At 34.6% G+C, this 22734-nt stretch overlaps 1 protein-coding gene across 14 annotated transcripts in view; it reads right to left on the bottom strand.

Annotated features, from left to right (window-relative positions):
- MYCBP2 (MYC binding protein 2) overlaps window positions 1-22734 on the bottom strand; it is a 205306-nt gene that overhangs the window by 42496 nt on the left and 140076 nt on the right. For 7 of the 14 annotated variants that reach the window (XM_049815912.1, XM_049815905.1, XM_049815906.1 and 4 more), the window contains 5 exons: window positions 17733-17807; window positions 15364-15588; window positions 14306-14438; window positions 10184-10309; window positions 6961-7146 (listed from right to left, as the gene is read on the bottom strand). In XM_049815912.1, coding sequence (XP_049671869.1) covers window positions 6961-7146; window positions 10184-10309; window positions 14306-14438; window positions 15364-15588; window positions 17733-17807 — 745 coding nt within the window. The remainder of the gene's footprint in view (window positions 1-6960; window positions 7147-10183; window positions 10310-14305; window positions 14439-15363; window positions 15589-17732; window positions 17808-22734) is intronic. The other 7 variants (XM_049815907.1, XM_049815919.1, XM_049815908.1 and 4 more) reach the window with 5 other exon arrangements.

The following is a 22734-nucleotide window of genomic DNA, read 5'->3' as shown; positions in this document are numbered from 1 at the left end:
CAGCCCAAGCATTTTGCTCATGCCAGCTCAGTTATTCACCAATTCTACTGATGAGCTATTTTAAGATGCCTACTTTGTGAATATATGAATTCAGAAAATGATAATTACTTTATAGACACTTTTCCCAGAAACAAACAAATAAAAAGATGAATTTAAGGTCTGCCAGATGAGGAAATACTCTAGATAGAACCTTTTACAGAATTCCTCGTAAAGGAAAATATAGTGAAAAGACGACAATAATCTTCTTAGAGGACATAAAACACTGCAAGCCATTCAGCAATGTATCAAATTCAAAGTATATGCATGACTAGTGAATATCAAGCAGGAGAACATTCTAGAACAAACCTGCTTATGAAAGGCATAGCTTAACACTAGCTTCCAGCAATAAAAAAATCTTATATTTTTTTAAAAACTAAGTTTAGAATTTGCACAGAGGTAAATAATCCTAATTAGCATTCTAGACTATCAGCACAAAAAAATCCCCCAAATGAAAAACTGCATAATCACGTAGCAAACTGTTTTATCTGTATATAAAAAACACCCCCCCCCCCGCCATGTATTTTCCCCCTTTCTTCTTCCATATTTCATTTGCCTATTGTTTGAAAACAGGTGTTATTAGATTAGATTAACAGTCACCTTTCTGTTCACAAAGCAGAAAGATAGCTAGATCATGTATCATGAAGGTGCTGCAGCTCGGGAAGGCAACACTGAATTGGTTATATCAAACAAGGTCCCAACAAATACCAAGCTTGAACGTTTACTTCCAAAACATTATTTTATTAATGAATGAAATGAAAATGAATGGAAGGGGAAAAAACCCCCCATTTTGAATGTAAAAGTCTGAATAACCTTGCTGTGTTGGCAGGCATACCCACCCTTCAGTTTGTGAGAGAGAGATGAAATAGCAGAGGCAGGCCCAGCTACATCACTAGTTTTGTAAATACGCTCACGAGAAGCAAGGCAGCAGGATGGAGTTTCTACAGTGGAAAACAGTTGTACATAAGCAGCACAGATTCAATGGCAAAAGCAGTAAAGATAAAAACAAGCATTTCAAATTATATGCATCTCCTTTGTTAAGTATTCTGAATTCATTGTTTAGACTTCTACATTAGTTTTAAATGAGAAACAGTTACTTCAAAATGTTTTCCCTGATCTAAATTTTAAAAGAAGATCTTCTGTGATTTCAGTATTAGTTTCTAGGATCTAAAATGTAATACGTGTAGACTAGCTACTAGAGATTTGTGGTTTATTACAAAAACCAGCAGTATCTAGTTTTGAACTGAACTCTGGTTTGAAATGTTAACTTCTAAACTGTGAATTCAGAGATGAGTTATTTGAAACTGCAATATGGCCTTCTACATGACCAATTCTCACATTCTTTTGAGAAAATTAGAGATCAACTAAATCTTTGTGTTGGAAAGTCTCACTAATCACTGGAAGGAATGAAGAAAAAAGATATTAAACCTATCAAAACTATCTGTTTTCTAATCTGAATGCACCTCAATAACGTAATGTTTTGAAAAAACTTCACGTATGTAATGTGAACCATAGTTTCTCAATACTACCAAGAGACGTAACTAGCAGTAGAAGAGTTTCTATCAAACAGTATTGATGAAAACATATCTGTATCAGCCATTAAAATTAATTTTGCCAAAAGAAAAAAAACAAAGTTAAATTTTGATGTAATCCAAGATAATTTCAGTAGGGAGTCTATTGACACCAAAACTGTTAGAGATACAGCTCCAAATGAAACCTGGAGTGAGATAATAACAGTGACTTTTAGTGTGTCATTTTACTTTCCTTTAATGTTTTTAATTCTAATTCCTATTCCTCTCTTTAGAAAGAAGTCAGTCAAATTCTTACTGCACTAGTAAATTTAAAGAGAATTTGGATGTTAGAAGATACTCTATTTTAGAGACACTCTTTTGTACAAATGGAATAAGAAAAGTGTATTGAACACAAGGGATTTCATTTCCTGCACTGCTTAAGACATCTTTTTGTCTGGTACTACATTTACTAACTTGTACACATAAATATACCAAACCCCCTATCTTATGCAATGAGCTATAGTTCTATAGACTCTACAATGAGAAGGTGTTCACACGTTTGACATAAGAATTTCATTCTTTAAAATAAGAAAATAATCTCTATTTTCTCAATCCAGTATTAGCATATATTTGAGAACAGCAGTACCTACTTTGATGCCTACAAACGACACAGCGAGATCCAATACTACCTTTATAGCTTCTGAGTAACAGGATGTCACTTCACCAATTTTTAAAGGTAAAATGCAGAAAAACACATTAGGAGCACAAAGTAGCAACAGAGGCAATCCTAAAAACGTCAATTTGATTCCACTCTATGAATAATTAAACTCTTTACTAAATGCACTTCCACGAATGCACATTTACCCTTCATTCTATGAGAATACTTACATTTTATAATGTTGTAATCTGTTTATGTTGAACAATGTACTACTACTCAATCATTTCAAGGGGACTGTGGGGCAAAGAGAATAAGTTTCCCACACGATCTCCTTGCTGCCTTGGCAAACAATGTATGTCTATCCAGGATAACCGGTCAGCCCCAGGAACCGGTTTTTGGTCAGGATTCCTTCTTTTTGAATCACCCTCAAAGACTACAAAGACTTGAAATACAAGGTAGGCAAGGTCTATCTGACATCACCTTTCAAAGTGACAGTGTATCTTTAGTCGCACTCCTTCAACATGGAGATAGCTCCAGCTTGAAAAGCCACACAATAAGGAGACATAAGAGGCAGCTCAAGTACTATGGCAGGACGCAGTATTCTAACAGCCATGCCTACCGCCTCCGAGGAAACGCTGCTGAACCAATCCAGGAGGCACGACACAGCACCAACTGGTCCACGTTAGTCTTTTTTAAACAACTCTAAAACAAACTGGTAAAATGTCTCTGGAGAGTGGAGATAATGTCACTGCTTTTCTGCACGATGATGAAGGAAAGCACTGACCTGCTTTTGCCCTTTTGCCTAAGCAATAGATGCCTCTTCAGAAAGAATGCATTTCTCTTTCACTTGCTGTTACTGACATGGAAGCTACAATATGGCTGTTAGCTGAATTTCCTCAAGCACTGCAATCAATGTATCTTTTTTCACATCCTGAAAATGCCAAATGCCATAGTGACAGCTGGACAAGGACTCTTTTTTTTTCATGAGTAAAAGAATATACTGAAGTCAACAAACATTTGAATATTAAGTATTAAAAAGGGCGAAAAGTATTAGATACCGTTAGAGTAGGCGAATGAGTGAGTGAATGTAAGCAAAAGCTGAAATGCAGTATCATTGGAAAAATATTAGCAATGTTCTTTACCCAAAGGTAGGGTCTGGAGCACCAATACTTGAGTCACTTAAGTTTATTAATTGAAAGAAGCATTCCTGTGCTAGAAGGGTAGATAAAAATGATTCTATAATTTTACAATTTGTACTACAGTTTTTGAAGATGTGATAAGCTAAACTTATTTCTAAAATAAAGCTTGACACAATTTGTGCTCTTCCTCCAAACTTTACCATACCAGTTGCCCATGGGCCTGGACAAATGTATGCTTGATACTTATTTCCGATAATCAAATCTGTAAAGCCTAGGGTATGAAACTGTTCAACTTATTAGCTCAATTTTTCAGGAATGATGCTTCAGCAATATGCAGCATCTGACAAAACAGTTAAACCAATACTGTCTGGCTGGTTCACATGACAATTGAGTCATTTCAGCATAATACAGAAGAGATCGGTGTGCTTGGTTGAGATTATCGTCTCACTCCCTTTTACTGCAAACACTACCGAGAAAGGTTATGCGCTCCATATGTCGGCTGGTCTTTTGTGCCCCCTCTACAGTTTAGGAAATGCAGATAGAAACACTGCAGGCAAAGCCAGTGGTTCTAAATGCTCTGTAAGTAGCACCTAGAAAGGAAAGGAACAAAACCAAGAAGAAAGTGGTAGCACACTACTGAAGGGATGTATCAAGGAACTTCTGACATGAATGGTAGGGGCTAATCATATATGGTGGGACCATATGCTGGACTGCAGCTCCACGGCATGGATTGGCAAGGAAGCAGCCTGACGGACACTAGGAACGTACTGAAGAGCAGCTCATCTCAGTCCAGGCAGAAGCTGCAGCGCTGAGTCAGGAAGCAGCAGCTGTCCAAAACTGTAGTATTTACGCAAAAAAATAACCAGACACTGTATTGGAATATAAAAGGTTGTGACAAGCCCTTTCCCTCTACCTTAAATGAATTTCGAAACCAAGCCAAACTGCAAGCACAGAAACCATTCCTCAGAAGAAACCGGCTAGCTACAAACTCTTCTAAAGAAAAACTACAATCTGTCACTGGCACAGAGTATGTTTTATAACCAGACCAACATTTTTCTTCCTATTACAAAAATCTAAATTAAGGAAATAATTCTAAAAGGACATTCAGCATAATCCTAACTTTCCTCAGATCATGCTTCCAAATAATATTTCTCCCCAGGAGGACAGGTATCTGAGGAAGAACAGAAAAATGGAAGTGGTACACTAAACTATTTAGGCAGACTCTCAATCAAGACCAGTATTTAGTATATCAATCAAGACCAGTATTTAGTATATAACCTCTGCACCATGGAAATCTAGGCTGGCACAACTTCTTTCAACTCTTAGACTATCATTAGTCCCTTTAACATAGCAGTTATTGATTATAAAAATTATTTTTAATTTTTTGATCTAATTTAACTGCAGGAAGCACTTAAGGACAGAGAACATAATTTGAAACTAAACCTAAGCGTATTTAGGGCAAAAATTCAAGTGACTTGGGATATGTTGTGTAATGGATTTAACTTTTAATTACATGTTTAATAACAGGAGGCTATGAAGTGCTTTGGAAATCATGAATGAAAATTACACACTTAAAAGAGTTTGTTACAGTTCTATTATAGCTGCATCAGTGTTGAACACAGATTAAAAACCACACAGTGGAATTTGACCCAAATAGAATTTTTCTGTCTAAATATTTTTATTGCATATATGCCTTGCTATTCTAATTAATCTTATATTGCAAATGAATCCATTACTTCCTAATATGTAACGTTTCAAGAAATACTGTAATAATGGAATAACTGCTTAAAATAAAATGTTTACTCTAGAGTGCCTTATATCCCTCATAATTTCCTTGACTATTAAATGAACAAGCATATGAATATAGTCTTACAGGCCATCCTGTCAATATTCTGCATTTGGATGAACTTGTAAATGGAGGATTAACAAATTTGCAAAAGACTAAGGAAGTTCAAACAGGAAATTTCCCCCCATATAATTCTTAAATTTTGATAGTGAAAACAAAAATGTTAACATTTCTCTCCTTTATGCATAATTTATATTATCTGCATCAGGTCTTAAATTACATAATAAACTGTTTGGAAGAAAGTCCTTGTATCAAAGCACAGTTAGTGCAACAGTATACCAGTTCTGGTCGATGATTTTTGCCCTCCTGGAAGAGCAAATAACCATATCAATTGAGATCTTGTACTAAGCTAAGGTCCCAAATCAGACACAAACTTCAAAAATTTTTCCAGTTTCATTATTATATTATTTGGTAGACTACAAGTGCTACCTCTATCTGACAAAAAAAGGCTTCTTTTTGAATCAGGGATCCTTACTAAAACACAATCCATGGATGTAGCTTACTGAATACAGTTTATCTACATCTGTTGGACAGGTGAATCCGTTCAGCCAGATCTTGTTGGGCAACTAATAAAAAATGTTGACAGCTTTTCTTTTCATACAATACAGGTCTAAATGCTAAAGGACGACTCATCTGAAATTTGAAATAAGACAATTAGGGTTATTTTTGATGCAAAGTTGAGTAAGAAACTCTGACTTTACTACTCTGAACAAGAGAAGAAAACTAAAAGTGTTGAGAAAGAATATACGATCAAAAAATTCTCAATGACGGTGTGCTGATGCCACTGGCAATCAGTTGTTTCATCTGAGTAGTTTTGGAATATTCTGCTTTCAGGATCTTGGTCTAAGTCCAGCATAAGTACAGAAGATCACTGCCAGATCTCAGACTATTTCTGATAGTCTTTATAAAAGTGAATTAGAGATTTTAATCTAGTTCTTACATGAAGCACTTCACTGTCACTTCAATAAGTTGAACTGGATAGATCCAGGACTACACAGACATGGGTAAGGTCTAACAGGGTCCCACAAGAAAGAAATGAGGCACTCTGAAGGACATTTTCTGGGAGACAGGAGAAGACTAGTATTCCTGTGACCCATGCTACACCTGGTTCTGCATATAAGGAAGAATCTACTACCATATCTGCTATCCAACATGAATGCTGAGCTTTTATTTTTCATTAATCAAAAGCTAAACAGTTTCCTGTCCTCCCGGCAGTAATCAGGTTAACTGCTATTCACCTCCAGGTGCAAACTTTCATGCCCATGCCTATTGTATGAGCACCCAACAGAAGACTACCAAAGCCTTTCTTACAAGTAGTGCCAAGTTGTTTGCACTGTACAGCTACATTCCTAAATTTAGGAATGATGACAAAAATAAAAATTTAGGAGGTAAGAGAATTTAACACCTATGAATTTACTGCAGTCCATTGTTGATGTTAAAAGAATTATCAACATTTTGTAACATATAAAATATTTACCTTAATTATAAACCCAGAGTTGCATACAATATTGGAAATGCACTTTTATGACTTATCTACACTGCAGAACACATACAAAAGCAAAATATCGTCAATATAGAAATTAAAGTTGAACAAGTATACTTCTTTAGGAGCATTACCTCACATTCTTCTGAATCATGAAAAACTTAACAAAACAAAACCAAACCAGGAAGGTGCACTGAGGGATGATTAGTAGCTGGTAAGCAACTGAGAACAGCAATGTCAAAGCTGCAGAAATGGACTGATGAGGCAGGTAAGGCTGACAAACTTACTCTGAAGCTGTGGCTGAGGCTGCTGGAAGGAAAGGGGCTGTCCGAACACAAATGGACTGTGGACTAGGGAAGAGGGAGGTTTTGCAGCTTGATCAAAGATGGAAGGAGCTGGGAGATTTGGCCGTGACTGAATGGAATTCAGTATGGCACTCAGTTGGTCACCTGTAGTGGGCAAAACAGTCAAAACTACAACCTGTTACTTGCCATTCTCCAGAAAGACAGAGTAAAATGGTGCTCAGTTAAAGTTTAAATGATGATAATAGAGAAAGCTCATAAATCTTACTTAGCCACATATAACTTTGGTTGTGGCTAAACATAAAATTCTCACCCCATGCATGGCAATAAAATTACTGAAAAGTACAAGCAGGGTTTTGAAGGATCATGGATATTTTACTGCAATTACTTAAAACACTTCAAAATAGAGATTTATATTTGCCTTGCTAAAAAATGAAAAGCAGCCAAAGAAAAAAACAGAAAACCCTAGCATTTACAATAATACACACATGCAACGGAACATGCAGAAAAGGATTAGAAAAACTGATGAGAAGGGAAAGATAACATGTAAAATAGGCTTTGGCAAGTGTATTTCTGTGCCAAGGCTTTGGTAAATATTTGCTAATTTTTGCAAATATCTTTAAAAGTATTCTGTCATGCAGTTTTTCAAGATCAGATTGAAGATAATTTTAAAGAAGTAAGTACCACTTAGGAACTGGAACTGGTTTTCTCAAGAACTACACACATTTGTTGTGAGGCAAATGAAGGCCTTCAGAAAACTAGCATGTTAAAAATAGAGTTTTAATTTCTGTATGCCAATTCTCAAAAAACTCTATGTGAGCATTAGAAATACATGAAGCCTACAGTAAGAAGGCAGTTTATCACACCATGTTATAACTTGAAGTATACTTAGTAATATGAGCTGGGAGACACCAAGGGTTTGAGAGCCTCTCAGATCTGAACCATCACCAAGAAAATCCTAGCAGCATCACATATTCTGCAAACTCGTACCATTTTGACAACATTCTAGAAATCTTAGTAAAAAAATTAGCACCTAATACAGAATTTACAACTCACTGAATTTACAACATTTTTGGGTGATTACCAATTGTCTTTTCATGGAATTAGAGAAAGACTGGTAGGTGTATGGAACCCTGTATTACCTAAGAACTCCAAAATTAAATTTTGCATTTATTTTCTTGATATTTTGGTTTCAAAATTGAGAGAACAAAAATAACAGAAAATAGCTGGAACGCCTTTCTAAACAATCATCGACAGGTATCAATAAATCAATTTTATTCCACTGTTTTGGAAGTAGCATACCTAAAAAATACTGGATTCAGTACTTGGGCAGCAATCATTCCTACCTTAATAATCCAGAAGCGATTGACATGTTTGACAAACCACTATTATTCTTAAATATGACGGGCCTATTTCCTAAAATGAGTAATTATTTGAAAGGGAATAACATCTGAGAAGAGGTTGAAAGTCATCTGCCCACAGTAATTAAATATGGAGGTGGGTAGGGCCATTCATGAGGAATATTAAAGACTTGCCTGCAGTGTAGAAGGCTGGAATAGAGAAGACATAGCTAAATCAAACTGAGTAATTGTAGGATGTCTCTCAGGTAACAACACAAACACAGACCTATTACATAGGGATCTTTACATTTGACCAGCAGTTTGAAACGCTCATAGATGGTGACTGAATTTTCATTGAAACTAGTACATCCCTAGAACAGAAGTTCTTTTTACAAACAAGCACCTCCAAAAGAACTGCTTTATTCAGAAAGTCCCCTAAGAGGTCGTGTTTGTGCCTTCAGTTTTTTATTTTCCACAAAACTCAAAGCTTCTTTGACATGAGAATGCAAAAATACTGTATATAAAGTAATGATACAGCTGAAGAATTCTATTTTGGGGAAAGTAATATCGTTATTTTTTCAATAGAGTTGCCAGCAACTCTCCACTCTTGGGCAATTCAGAAGGAATTGCACTACACGGAATGAATGAAGTCATCTAGCTGAGTTGCTCACTCACACTAAACATCACAGCTTGAGGGTATGTCCAGAGAATAATATGTATAAAATTATATGGAATTTAATACCAGGAGCAGCTTCCAAACTTTCTGGAACTGTAATATCCCAAAGAAACATCTTAGAAACTGTTTAAGATAGGATATAGTAAAAAGAATCACAATGTCTTCAGAAACTAGGATGCCTGTTAATATAGCATATTGATCTCCAAGATTTTATCTTTGGACAACACAGGAAAAAACCCCTTCTCCTAATATGATTCTGCAGAGAAAAAATAGATAAAGCTTTTGCACTATTACACAATTGACATTGAGAGACAAGCTGTAATACTGCCTCACACGCTGAACATCTTAAACACTTCCACTTTTGTGATTCAACCATTGCTTTGAAATGAGTATGGCTGAACTGGGAAAAGCAGTTCTGTATAAAAGGCCCCATAAAACAAAAGAAAAACACTTCAACTTTCCCAGGCTTTGTCCAAAAAATGGGGTTTCTATAGCAATGCATGGACAATTATGAACTGCTTCTTTATGCAGTAAACCACCATGAAATAATATAAAACTATTTCATGTTATTATTGAATCTTCTAGATCTAATCAATGAATGAACAGAAGGCATGCAGTTTGAGTTTATTGTGATGGCTTATATATATATTAACATCTTGCCAACAAAATAAACCATGGTTAAAAGAAACAATTATTTTATGTCAGAAAAATTAACAAGGTTTTATTTATTTCCCAGCATTTGTAACTGGTATCTACATGACTGAAAGGTAACTTCAGTTTTACAACTTAAATCTCAAATGGTATCTTTTATCTTGTCATCCCATTAAAGGCACTTAAAAAATGTCAAGACAGGTGAGAAGTGTTTACAAATGTTTCTGATCATTTTAAAACACGTTTTCTAAATCCCGTAATTTTCATATCTTGTTTTACAAGGATGTGTTTTTCATTCTGCATTATAGTTTTGTGCCTACAGAAAGCCTCAACTTTAGAGTTGAGTGAAATTTAAATCAGATAAAAAAGCAGTTACAACATTAACTACATGTTTTGTAAAACACCTTGCAATTCATTGCACTACTGCTTATGTCTTTTGGAGGACATCTGATGGTGCCTAAAAGAGTAGGAAATGAGTAATAAAAATAAAAGCAAACCGAAGAAAAACATCATTTTTAAAAATGTGAATGTAAAAACATACCTTTGTTATTTCCAAGGCCATAATCAAACCCTTGTCCATTACTACAGCTTGTCCCCTTACTGAAAGCTTGTATTGAAAAAGGACTTGGGGGAGGAGTCTGAACATTTTGATCTAGAAGGACTTGCTCTGTAAAAAAAACATATTCCTTCAGAATTAGACCTTCTTAGTAACTGATTTACATTGAAAAGATGAGTCACAAGGCAAAGGAGTGATTATTTTTTTTTTCCACAGATAGCCCTCTTCCACTCTACTCGATTATCTTCAAAAAGAAAAGCACATGTCTCTTCTTTAGAGCTTATGCTCTAAAAATATAGAGATGAAGGACATAATACCATGCAGACTGTTTTTATGTTTGACTGAGTTGCTGTTAGCTGCCTCTTAGGAACAGGCTTAACACTGTGTTTCAGTAACATCACACCGTTCAATGTTTATTCTTTGGACAGCAATTGTTAAATTCATTTGAGAAAGCAGGGTAGAGAAAGGATAGTTTTCAGAGTGGCAAACTCAGAGGCAATAAACTTTTAATCCTGGCTACCCCTTAATAGTTCATGGGACATAAGACATTTTTTTTTCCCCTGACAGATTTATCCATATCTGTTACTGAGTACTACAGTTTTGCTTTCTGTACGATACTAAAAAAACCTCCAACCAAAACCAGCCTGGGGTCTTTCAGAATATCCATAAAAACAGAAGAGCCAAGATAAATGAGAGCTAGAATCCACTTGACTATTTAGATTTAAGGAGACATTACTGACTTAATGTGATCAGAAATATCATTCCAAGTGATGATCTCTAAGAAAAAATTCACAAGAAATCTCCCAAGTGGAGGTTAAAAACTCAGGTTGGCAACTTGAGCTTTTCCTCTTATAAACGTACTAAAATTAATATGTATTCAATTAAAAAAAAATCATAACTCTTCTAAGAGCTATTTTTAGAAAATTGCATTTTAGGCCAAAACTGCATTTTGGGGTACAAACTTTTACATAACACAGATATTCAAATTAAGAAAAGAAAAAAAAAAATCACAGAGAAGGTTGGAAATTTAAACTCAGCTTAAAAAAGAAAGGATCTAGAATTTTCTCAATTAGAGGCAACTCGAGATCTTGCTGTAGTGTTTCAGCTAAGCATCTGGATACCTGCCTACAGACTCTGGCATTCAGTAAGACTTTCACTTTGTCTCTTGACAGAAATCCTACTTCTTTCTGAGAATTTTATTATAATTTTATTAAACAATGAAAATACAAAAGCAATCTGAAAGGTGGTATTATTTATGGATAAAAATATAGACAGTTGCAAATCTAGTTGGAGCTCCTCCAAATCCTGATTATTTCCCTCCAGCAAAAGCATTGAAACTGATGACAAAGAGTATTCCTAATACATTTCATGGCAAAGAAAAACAATTCGTTTAAATAATTTTCAGATGTGGCTTAAGAGCATTAGTTTTACTTGGTACTGAGATGGACTACCAACATAGAATAGTTTGAAGTATCTCAGTAATTGCACTGATAACTACTTAAACTGCATCCTACTTATAAAAGCATAGACTCATCTAGAAAAGAATAACCCCAGGCATGTTGAGGCATAGGACTTGCATCGGAAAGTTTCTAAGATGATATCCCTATGCACTGGATTGTAAAAATCCTACTACGGAGTTTTGTCCTCAAAGTCCGGAGCTTGCATTTCTGTTTTTCTGTGAGAACAACGATAAGCTTAAGACATCCTTCAGTAACAGAACATAAGTATCAAGAATCTGAAGATAGACCTTCAAACAAGGGTCTTGTTTAAATTCTTCCAAATTTGGGAATTCTTTCTTAAAGCACAGATATACCTTGAGAAATTACAGAAAAGATTAAATGATCGATAAATTACTGAAACTGGAAAAGACAACTTAAAATACACAAAATACTGTCAAGTGACTTGAATGTAGGTTATATCTATTCCTCAGAATAAGTACTCTTGAACGGAAATTTTTGCACACTGCTTGATTTATTAACTGCAGCGAAATGATCTTCTACTGGAAAAACAAACAGCCTCATATTAGGATAGAAAATGATGACATTAACAACCCTATTATTGAATACATGTGCTTTCAAAGTAAGGTAGTGTTCCAATTCACAAATACTTAGTTTCTAGTATCTACTTGGGCACGTGGAGCACCTCAGAACTTGAGATTATCAGACATAACTAAAAACAGAGAATCTATGACTTCAAAAAGAGACTGTGCTACGTATTAAGTAAACACTTTTTTTTCCCCTCTTAGTTATTCCCTTTCTTTGCTGAATGTTTTATACCTTAAAGTAAAGCAGCAACAGCCTACAACAAATACTTAAGCATTAGCAAGGAATTACTTTGTTTTAGTATGGTAACATGATGATAATTATCAGAGTATCTAGATGTAAAATAACTTTCAGCACAAGATGTTTAAACCAGAAAAGGGCAAAGAGTCTGTTACAATGAACAAATAAGACTACAATAAGTACTACGTAAAAACATAAGCAGAACATAACTCCTGAGGTAGAAGTTTTTCATGAAGACATCTTTTGGAAAACAGATGCATTAGATCCCATAAACAGAGTGGGAAGATTATAAATTGAAAAAGTCCATATTTATTCACAGACAAATATATGTTGAAGAAAAAAAAAAGCGGCTCGAAGAAAGTAACTCTTCAAGCGAGTTGAAACAAACCAGCCTCTAGGGAACTCTACCAAAGTTTTATTATCAATGGAAGAACCTTAAATGTTTCTCTCTGATAATACCTGTAAGAAAACAATTGTAATGAAGATCCATAGTAATTTTTACTAGAGATTGGAAAGGCAAGAGGGACACACTGGACAGCTGGGGTGCTGTGTCCAGTTTCAGGCTCCCCATCAGAAGACAGACTGAAATGAGTTCAGTGGAGGCCACCCAGACAGTCAGGGCAGTAGAGCACACACCATCTAAGGAGAGAGGCTGAGACATCTGGGTTTGTTCAGTCTTAAAAAAGAGAAAACTAAGGTGAGATTTTATTGCTCCCTTCAACTATCTAATTGAAGGATTCAGGGAAGATGAAGCCAGACTCATGTCGGGTTCAGAGTGATAGGACAAGAGACAATAAATAAAAGTTGCAGCATGGGAAACTGTGATTAGGTATTAGGAAAATTTTTCACCATGAAGGTGAGCCAAATACTGGTACAGGTTGTCCAGAGAGGCTGGAGGTAGAAGTTGACTAAACAAGGACCTGAGCAACCTGATCTAGCTGAATCTGCACTGACAGGGAGGTTGGATAGATGATCTCCTCCAGAAGTATAAATACTGACAGATCACTCCCTGTCTCATCTTTTAAGAGAACATAAGTAGCCCATAATCTTGCACAGGAGAACACATCCAGACAGGCTGGGACTATCTGTTAAGGAAATAATGGTTTCAGAATACCTCAAGGTATTCATGTGAAGCATTCAGGGTGAAATAAAATATATTTTAGACCAGTAATGATAGCCTGTTTGGAGGGAGATCAACTAGAAAGTTGATTCAGGGGTAGGGGAGCAGTAAAAATCTTTGTGTACTAACATTGTGTTTATGTTTTCTTTTATTATTTCTAGGTCTTACCCAGTCTGAACATGAATTATCAGGACAGAAATTCTGCATTTTAAGAGAATGTAATCATACTTTGCTAACTAGAATTAACTAATTTGATGTTAATTTTAGATACAGCGTTAAAAAAATGTGAACAGGTTTTAAACAGGATGCCGCATGACAGACACAACAAACTTAAAATCAAAAGGTACATAAATAATTTATTCTGCTCCGCTTTTCAGAGACACAAAGTAGACCAAAGAAAGCTAATAAAGATGCACAATTACTTATTTAAAAATGATCCCCCCAGCTAAAAGAAGGATGGTTAAAATTATGAACCATAACTGGTACAGAAGAAAGCATGGGGAAATACTTTTAAATGTACTTTTAAAAAACATTTAAAGAATGTTTATAAACAACTTTGCAGTCCAACTGTGTAAAATAACTCAAACGAAAAAGCGTAAATTAATGTTATACCTGTTTAAAACTCAGTTCCTTCTTTATTTATTTGTCCTGTTTAGATTGCTTATTTTTTCCTAAGTTAATTTAAAAAACAAAACAAAAACTTGCCATCTTCATGTCGGAGGTACTGGTTTCCACCTCTGTCTCTAGCTAATGACCATGCCTCGCCTTCATCACTTTCACAGAACTCTACCATGCTGTTCTTATCCATTTGCACCCACGTACCTTCTGAATTAGTCACCTGATGCACACATATAAAAAAGCACAATTTATTGACTTTTCAGATAATTCAGTAGCATGATTCAGCAACTTATTATAGTATCTGAAAAACACACTCACTCCAATCTTTATATTACAATGCAAATGTAAAAAAAAAAAGTTTCTTAAATTAAGGCCACAGGCTGAGGCAGACTGAAGTACCAAAACTATTTACGGCACATTTACAGTTAGGAGTATTTCCAGAAATCCTGTTATGTTCCAACCTGTTTATGTTCAGAAGAAGCAAAACACCAATACCACAACTTTAGAACATCCAAACAAGCCTTAATAAAAACTTGAAGGAAATATTCACCAAAATATGCCTTTTTGTTGGTGGCTGCAACAGTAGAATTATAATACCAAGTTATATATGAAAAGTTTGAATGAGTACTAATTTTGTGCCTAACATTATATTTAGGAAATAGCATGACACACTTCATCCTTAAGCCCTTCTTAACCATCAAACACCACAGCTGGACAACTGGGAATAGTAACAACAGTTCAGCAACCGAACACACAAATACAATCAATACAGAGAAACAGAATAATTTGTTAATTGGTTAAGTCCTTGAAAAACATTTTTTCAATGAAACAAAATTCTTCCAAAGAATATGACAAAAAAAGTAGAACAATAAGCATAATTTTGTAAGGAATACTGTAAAAGAAATATATAAGCAAGCACATGTAACTGCAGTACAATTTTAACATTATTCCAGCCAATGCACACATCTAAGAGGCAAAAGACATAATTGCATTAGTATCTATATTATAAACCAAGTTCAAAGGTTAGTATTTATCATGAGGGTTGGAAAAGCAAACCTGTACAGGGGCAGATTCTTTTGTTGCGTTTACTACTGTTATATACTGGTATCTATGAAGACATGAACTGAAGCTACAAGGATCCATACCTCGCCCACTGCCTTGACTTTGTTTCCCAGAACTAACATTCCAATTGGGATACCTCTAAGGTTAGGGCAGCTTCTGATGTTGTGACCTGACGGACCAGTCTTCACTACCTTGTACACTCCAGGTCCACCTCGAAGGAATGGCATATCTTGTTCTTGCATCACTGCTTCCTGTGGGCAGTGTGAATTTAGGTCTTTGAAAAAATCATCAGTATTAGACCTAGATTCCTGGGAAATTAAAAAAAAGGCAAAACAAAACAGAACAGAATAAAACCTATTAATAATACCTTTGAACTCTTTAGATAAGAAAAAATTATTTCAAGACTACAATAGCTAAATTTCAAAGCGAAGAGATATTAGTTACATTGCTAATTTTAGTGTGCAATGATAAACAACTAACTACTAGTGAATTGCGTATTAATTGAAAAGGCATCATATTACTCTTGAAACAGAAGTAGTATTAATGTAACCATTTATATAAAGGAATATCTCAGATCTACCATTCGAGACAAATTATTTACTCTAACAGCTTTCACTAAACCTTGTTTCATACTGACATTTATCAGGATACATGCTCATTCCTCCCGCTGTATTTGCAAAATTTTGTGAAAAAGTCTGGGGCTCTGTAAAAGGAATTTTAACATTATCCCTTTCTAAATGATATGCTTCTTTTTTGATTTCACATTTAGAATACATTGTTAATTTAAAGGTAAAACTATGACAAAGAGAACAACACCACCATAGATTCTTAAATGCACATGTAAATATTAGTGCATATTTATTATTTTCACTATGACAATAAAAATGGCTTGCAAATTTATTCAAACTGGTACCAATTACAGATGAAATATTTACCTAAATCTGAAATGGAAAAAAAATTTTGAGTTTCCTACCAAGAAAAATTAGTAGTTACTAAAAGAAGAGACGTATTAGCATTGATTTTTCAGCCAGCCATAGCTTAACAAAAAGGCTATTGTACAGAAAAATATAAGGGATGGAAGTAACGTAACACACATTTGTATCAGAAGAAAGCAAGTGAAAAGCAGGAGCGAGCTCTATTATGCTTATAATGCAAGTCATAGGTGCTTTTAAGAGAACATTGGAAAGTTAAGAACTAAGTAATGCCCTACAGGATGAAGCCAGTGGTTCACCTAGTCCAGTATAGCGTGTTCAGCAATGGCAACAGGAGACACTCTTTAGCATACAAGATTTTATTAGTGGTCTGTCCCTTTTATACCAACAGCATTTAAAATCTTCTTATTATGGATGTTAGAGGGTATACCCTATTTTCCTTAGTGTTTATTTATGAATCTGGTTTCTGTACATTTTTTCTGAATGTGCTGATACTTTCTGGCTTCACAATCTCTTGTAACAACACCTTCCAGGAGTTCACTTCCTGCTATGTAAAAGAATACTTTCTTTTATCAGTTTTAAACCAAACTTCTGCTTATATTATTTCCTTTTTAATTAATGCAATTTATTCTGATCTCTTTAATTATCATATTTTCAGCTTTTTGGTATGGAAGTCCATGCGCTATCTCCAGACTTATACAGCAGTCTTTCCAAGAAGCCTTTATACAAAAATGAATCTGTTCTGTAAATACATAACTTTCAAAGCAAGTTAATGCAAGCTGAGGCAAACTGGTTCAAGGAAAAAAAAATCTGTATGTTTTAAACACTGTTTAAACATTGTCTAGATCTTGATATAATAATAAGGTAGTTTGATTTTTTTCGTATGAACTTTGTAATGAAGATGACACTCAGCATTGTACATATTGGTTTAGAGATTTAAAAACTTGTTTTTCCACTGAATTTTTTCCCCCAAAATAACAATCTCAAAATCACTACAGGGCTGCAAGGAGATTTAGAAGAGCACTTCTGTAGATAATTTAAATGGCTTAACTGTACATATAACTTGTTCCTATAATTGTGTAATTTTAAAAAAGATTAAGAATGGGCTGAGTATTTATTAAATATTTGTGGCTTTACTTATACAAATATCATCTTATTAGATGCTGCAACTTAAAGTGTACCCTCCAACAAGAGAGAAAAATTTACTACCACGTTCTACATAAAAAAGAGAATGAAAGCCTTTATTACGTTACTAGGCCATCTCTCTGAATTTCTGATTTGGTTTGTTAAAGAAGGAGAGTGCTACTTATGAATTAATGAAAGTTCAGTAATCTGCCCTGGTATTTTTTTCTCATCCTAAAGGAAGAGACAGAGATAGAGCATTCTATGCAAATCTGCTATTTCCTGTAAAAATAATTCAAATAAAACAGACTTCAAAGAATATTTAGCGTAAAGTTGAGTCATAAGGTACAATCTGAAAACATGAGATACAATGTGACTATTCCTGTCATTTAACTCACCTTAGGGGGTAAAGCTTTGGAAGTCCATGAAAAAAAGTCCAAATCCCTTACTCCTTGGCTAGCATTAAAGACATTCTGAGCAACAAAGTTTAAAAAAAAGACATATATCAACAAAGAAATGGGAACAAAGAAACATTGGAGGAAGAAGCTCGAGGTACTATAATGCAAACTTTCTCCACAAGTAAATTTACTGGTAGAATGTTTTGCAAAAGGGGAAAGTTTTATTTTCCTCATCAAGTCACCTGAGTCCATTGCTCACCATGGCAAATCATCCATTAAACAAAACCACTTTAGTATGTCAAAAGCTCGAAATGGATGTAGTGTGTCATGCCATTTACTGAAATTAAGAGCCAGACATTTCTTATAAAGCTTTAGACTTTGTGCACAGAAAAATCCCACTTTTCTGTTACAATTAAACAGTAGTTGGTCCCACCACAAACCATGGTTTTATAGCAAGACAGTCTGCTATTCTGAAAGATAATTTCAAGTATTGCAAGACAACTGCACATGGACTTTTAGTCACCAAGTCAGAACTGAAAAGATGCAGAAGGGCTAAGCTCACTATCATTCCAAGTAATTCACTTGCACAGAACGATTTCACCAGTTTGCACATCAAAATCGCACTCTTCCCCAGAGCCCAAAATTTCACAGTGTAAGGAGAATGATTGCTAAGATTTCATTAATTTTATAAAACATACAATGCATTTACTAGCTTGTTATGAATTATCACAAACCAAACAGAGCTGCTAGAGAGACATCACTAACTATAACCAATTGCCTGTACTATAGAAATGAGCACGGCCGTCCTGCGTATTTTTTCCTCCCACAGAACAGCTAGGACAGCATTTTTCAATCATTGGAAAACATAAAAAAGCAGCCATCTTTTGTCCATAAACTGGTTTCCACTAATTCCAAAGAAATTTTCACCATTCCTGTCAAATGAAAGAATTAATAGTACATATATAGTATTTATGACAGAATCCCTTTGGCAGAGCAACCATTTTATCTATATGAACAGAGATATCAAAATCTTATTCCCTGTCCCCATCCTGACAGGGGAACCAAGTGAAATCCCCAGACAGCAGTCACATTAAAATTTAACAGTAGTTAAAGAAAAGGCAACGAATCCCTCTAAGCAGAAACAAGTACAAAACACTCTTGGCATGTCTCTTCCTCTGTATTCCTTGAAAAAATATTAACATGGTAAAAGTAAATAAACCCATGCTTCTATCTCATGATAGAAGCAAATCATCTAGCTGTATACTGTTTGCAAAACTTCTGCTTACATCAAGTTTCAGCAACACAAATGATTTGCAATTTTGACAAAACCACTGAAATTATCAAACACCAGTATTTCCTTAGAATTTAGTAGCTCTACCCAAAATTGGAAGAGGTACCAATGCACTAGCGAGATATGTTTTGGGGCGTTGGGGAAGGTGGGGAGGGTGTTAGGAAGACTGGCAGAGTAAAGGCTTACCAATTTGACATAAAACTACAACAACTATAAAAAGCCTACATTTGCCTAATGAAAGTGTACTTCATAGGCATCCAATGCGGTTTAACCAACTGATTATATTACTTTGCAGCATATCTCATATTTTGTGATGGAATTCCGCTGTACACAGAAACATGGACTACTCATACCTCAAATATTTATATATCACATCAAAGATCTACTTTTGTATGTTATAAAGCTGTATGTGTAAAATGTACAAAAGAAACCAACAGCAGTGAAGCGTGACCATGCTGGCTTAGCAACACCAAGAAGATCAAACTAGCAGCTCTCCTTTGCTCTGGGAGGTTTAGAGCTTCCTGGCTATTAACACACTGTACGCCAGTTTAGATGAATAGATCAGGCACGTATTTGAGATTTAAGTTTTCATTCTGAAGAACCTAGTACATACAAGGCTTCCTATTTAGTCCTTATGCTACCATCTGTAGAGTTAGTTCATTTTTTCCTTTCAAGCTTCCTCTTCCAAAAACTAAAAATAATTTCAGGAATTCATACTTTTTTTCCAATAAAGTTTAAGTTTCAGAAATAAAAAAATTAAATATAAATTACTTCATTTCACCACAAAAAATTAGCAGACCATTAAGCATTTAAAATCTCAACTGATATTATTTTTGAAAGTGAAGGCTTATCTTGAACAACCATCTTGACCTTTCACCCAACATAGTCCTACTCTCCAATCGCCTTCCATTCTGCCTAAAATGACAGTAGAAATTTCTTTTGAATGTCCTTCAACATTTCCACAGAACATTCAGCTTTCTGAGGTTCTGTGATCAAACACTGCAGTCTACATACTGATTTTGGTTCTTTCTTCCACTGCAATAATGGTTTGAAAAACCCGCAGTTTCTCAATCCTGCTTGCCTATGGTGGCTGGGGAATGTAATAATAATATAACTGGGCAGCATCATACAATATTCCTTACAATAAAGTTTTACATTTAAAATGCAGTAACAAAAACATACTTAGAATATGATTTTTAAAAAGTCATGTTCCAGAGCTTGACCAAGATAAAATTCTATTTCTTCCTCATGTCTACTGTTTTACGTCATATGTGCCTTTCTCCTAAGTACTGCGTGTAAGCATGAATACATAACTGTCTATGTAAGGAACTTAAGTGTTTTTTTCAAAACCAGTTACCTGAATGTCAGAAGACAGAAGGAAAAATAACTACCAGGCATGGAAGCAGTTTATCCAAAATCTCAATCTATTCAGACTTATACTCTTATCCTAAGTCACCATCTATTAAACTCATAGTCTCATAATCATATTTCCTACAACGGACTGGATGCACAATTTTAGATCAATGGCTATATAGCAGTTCCTCATGAAAGGAAAAGAGCAACAAAAGGAACAGATTTGACTACGCAGATTTTCTAAGAAGGTAAATGACCACAGCTCAAATAAATAAGAGTCTGGTGACTACAACAGATCTCTGCTTTCCTATGATCACTTATCTGTAAATATGATAGCTTTGATCAAAATATACAGAAACAGTATATTAAGGAGATCTAGGATACTCAATGTTTGCTTTATCATAAAATATCTGGTTTATCTCAATAAATAAACATAAAATGTAGATACAATCTATACCTCAAGAGGACAAGAGGCTAAAATTAACATTGCTGAAAAACTACTGTTTTTTCTTTGTTCACTGTTCAATTAATAGTGACAAAACAGAATAATTAAAGTATTCTATTAAAAATATACTCTTTACATATTTTACAAAATGTACTGAGAGATTTTATTTACTTAAGGGATGATTACAAAAAGCCTGTATATTTAAATGTGACAAAGTAATGTAATTGTAATAGACAAATCTGCACACTCATGAGCTGAATATAAATGGAATCTAATAAAAGTAATATTATGAAATTCAACAGGGAATACCATGACTAATTCAGCCACTTGATTTTCCATTTGTAATTTTAGTCACATGAGAGACTGTTCCAGCCTAGTTCCTTCCTCTGACACTAATACTGGTAGAACAGCTTCAGATTCAAAAAATCTTGTATATTAACAGATTTTGTTTTTAACTACATTCTGCTCATCATGTCATTCAGTCACCCAAATCGATAACAGGATGAGCAGATGTGGATTATTTCACAATTTAACCTACAGAACCTTTAGCATTTATTACTTAATTGAACATCTTTTGCCGCATGAGTCATTCACCTCTAGAGGACTGCACTGATCAAATTTGACAACTTACAAATACAGTTCTTTTCTTGGACAATTCAGAGAAAAAAAAGATAAATTTTTTAATATTCTCAACTTAGTAATCACCTTAAAAGATATTTTATTTTAAAACTTTCTACCAAGAAAGCAGTATCACTTTATATGATCAAGATTTAGCAGGAAAGAGAGTTTTAAGCTAAGGTACAAGCATCAGGAGCTTACAAAAGAGTTTACTGAATTTCATCAAGTTGTGTGGTGCATAATGCTAGAATTGCATGCAGTAAAGACTAAGGCATTCAAAAGTAAACCACTGAACCTTGGCTTTTGTTTTGTGGCCTTTAAGAGAGAAAGAAAATGTTAGAGAACTTTTTTTTTCCTTTTTCCTTTTATTATTATCACTCAAACCAACAAATCTTAATGCTTAAATATGGTCATAATGAAATTAAATAGTTTCAGGACATGCTAAGTCCTTTCAAAAATCTGAAAATATGAGACAGATGCAAAGAAACCTTCCATCTGAAACTAGCTCAAAACACATCTCTTATTATACATAGCTACATTGTTACAATAGTTGCTTTTGTAAGACTTTTGCTATGTTGGCCAGTGATCAGAAGCTAAGAAAGCAGGTGACTTTTACCTTGTGTCATTAAAAACGTAATGTAACTGGTTACTTGAAAGAAAATTAGGCCTATCTACCAGCTCCTAATAGTCTAAATGGTATCAAAACTACTTCACAGTACTGTTTAAGGAAAAAAAAAAAAGAAGTGAACATTTTATCTGAACTTTACAGAAGCAGAGAGTGAAATGTATGATAATTAAATGCTGTTTTTCACATTTCATTGTACCTGACCTACTTATTCAAATGAAATTTGAATTCTCAAGATTATATTATCAAGATTGAATGTTCAGTTATTGATTTATGACAGCCATTTCCTTTTAGGCTTTTCTCAGGGAGCACAGGGTATGTTCTTCTCTAGAAATAAGTGTGTCAGAGCCATTTGAAATACACCAACTAATAAGTTCTTGCTAACCACATACATCACTGCTGAGCTCACAACTGTTCCCTTCAGCAAGTAAAAAAAGTATTAGAAATAGTTAAGCTAAAAAAAAACCAAACAAAAGAAATCTAACCAAATATAATACCCATCCAGACTCACAATATTTTCTGAAGTTAACTACTTAGTTAGTCAAGGTGAATTCACTTCTGTCATGGGTAAAAAGGTAAAAATCAACTGCTGCATACAAATACTGTTTCATGAAAGTATAATATAGCAATTTTCTAATAAGTATTAATTTCTAAGGCCAAAAATATGAGC

Source organism: Accipiter gentilis, chromosome 13 (genome assembly GCF_929443795.1).
Source record: "Accipiter gentilis chromosome 13, bAccGen1.1, whole genome shotgun sequence".
NCBI classification, from domain to species: domain Eukaryota; kingdom Metazoa; phylum Chordata; class Aves; order Accipitriformes; family Accipitridae; genus Astur; species Astur gentilis.
This window is presented reverse-complemented; position numbering and strand designations above follow the sequence as displayed.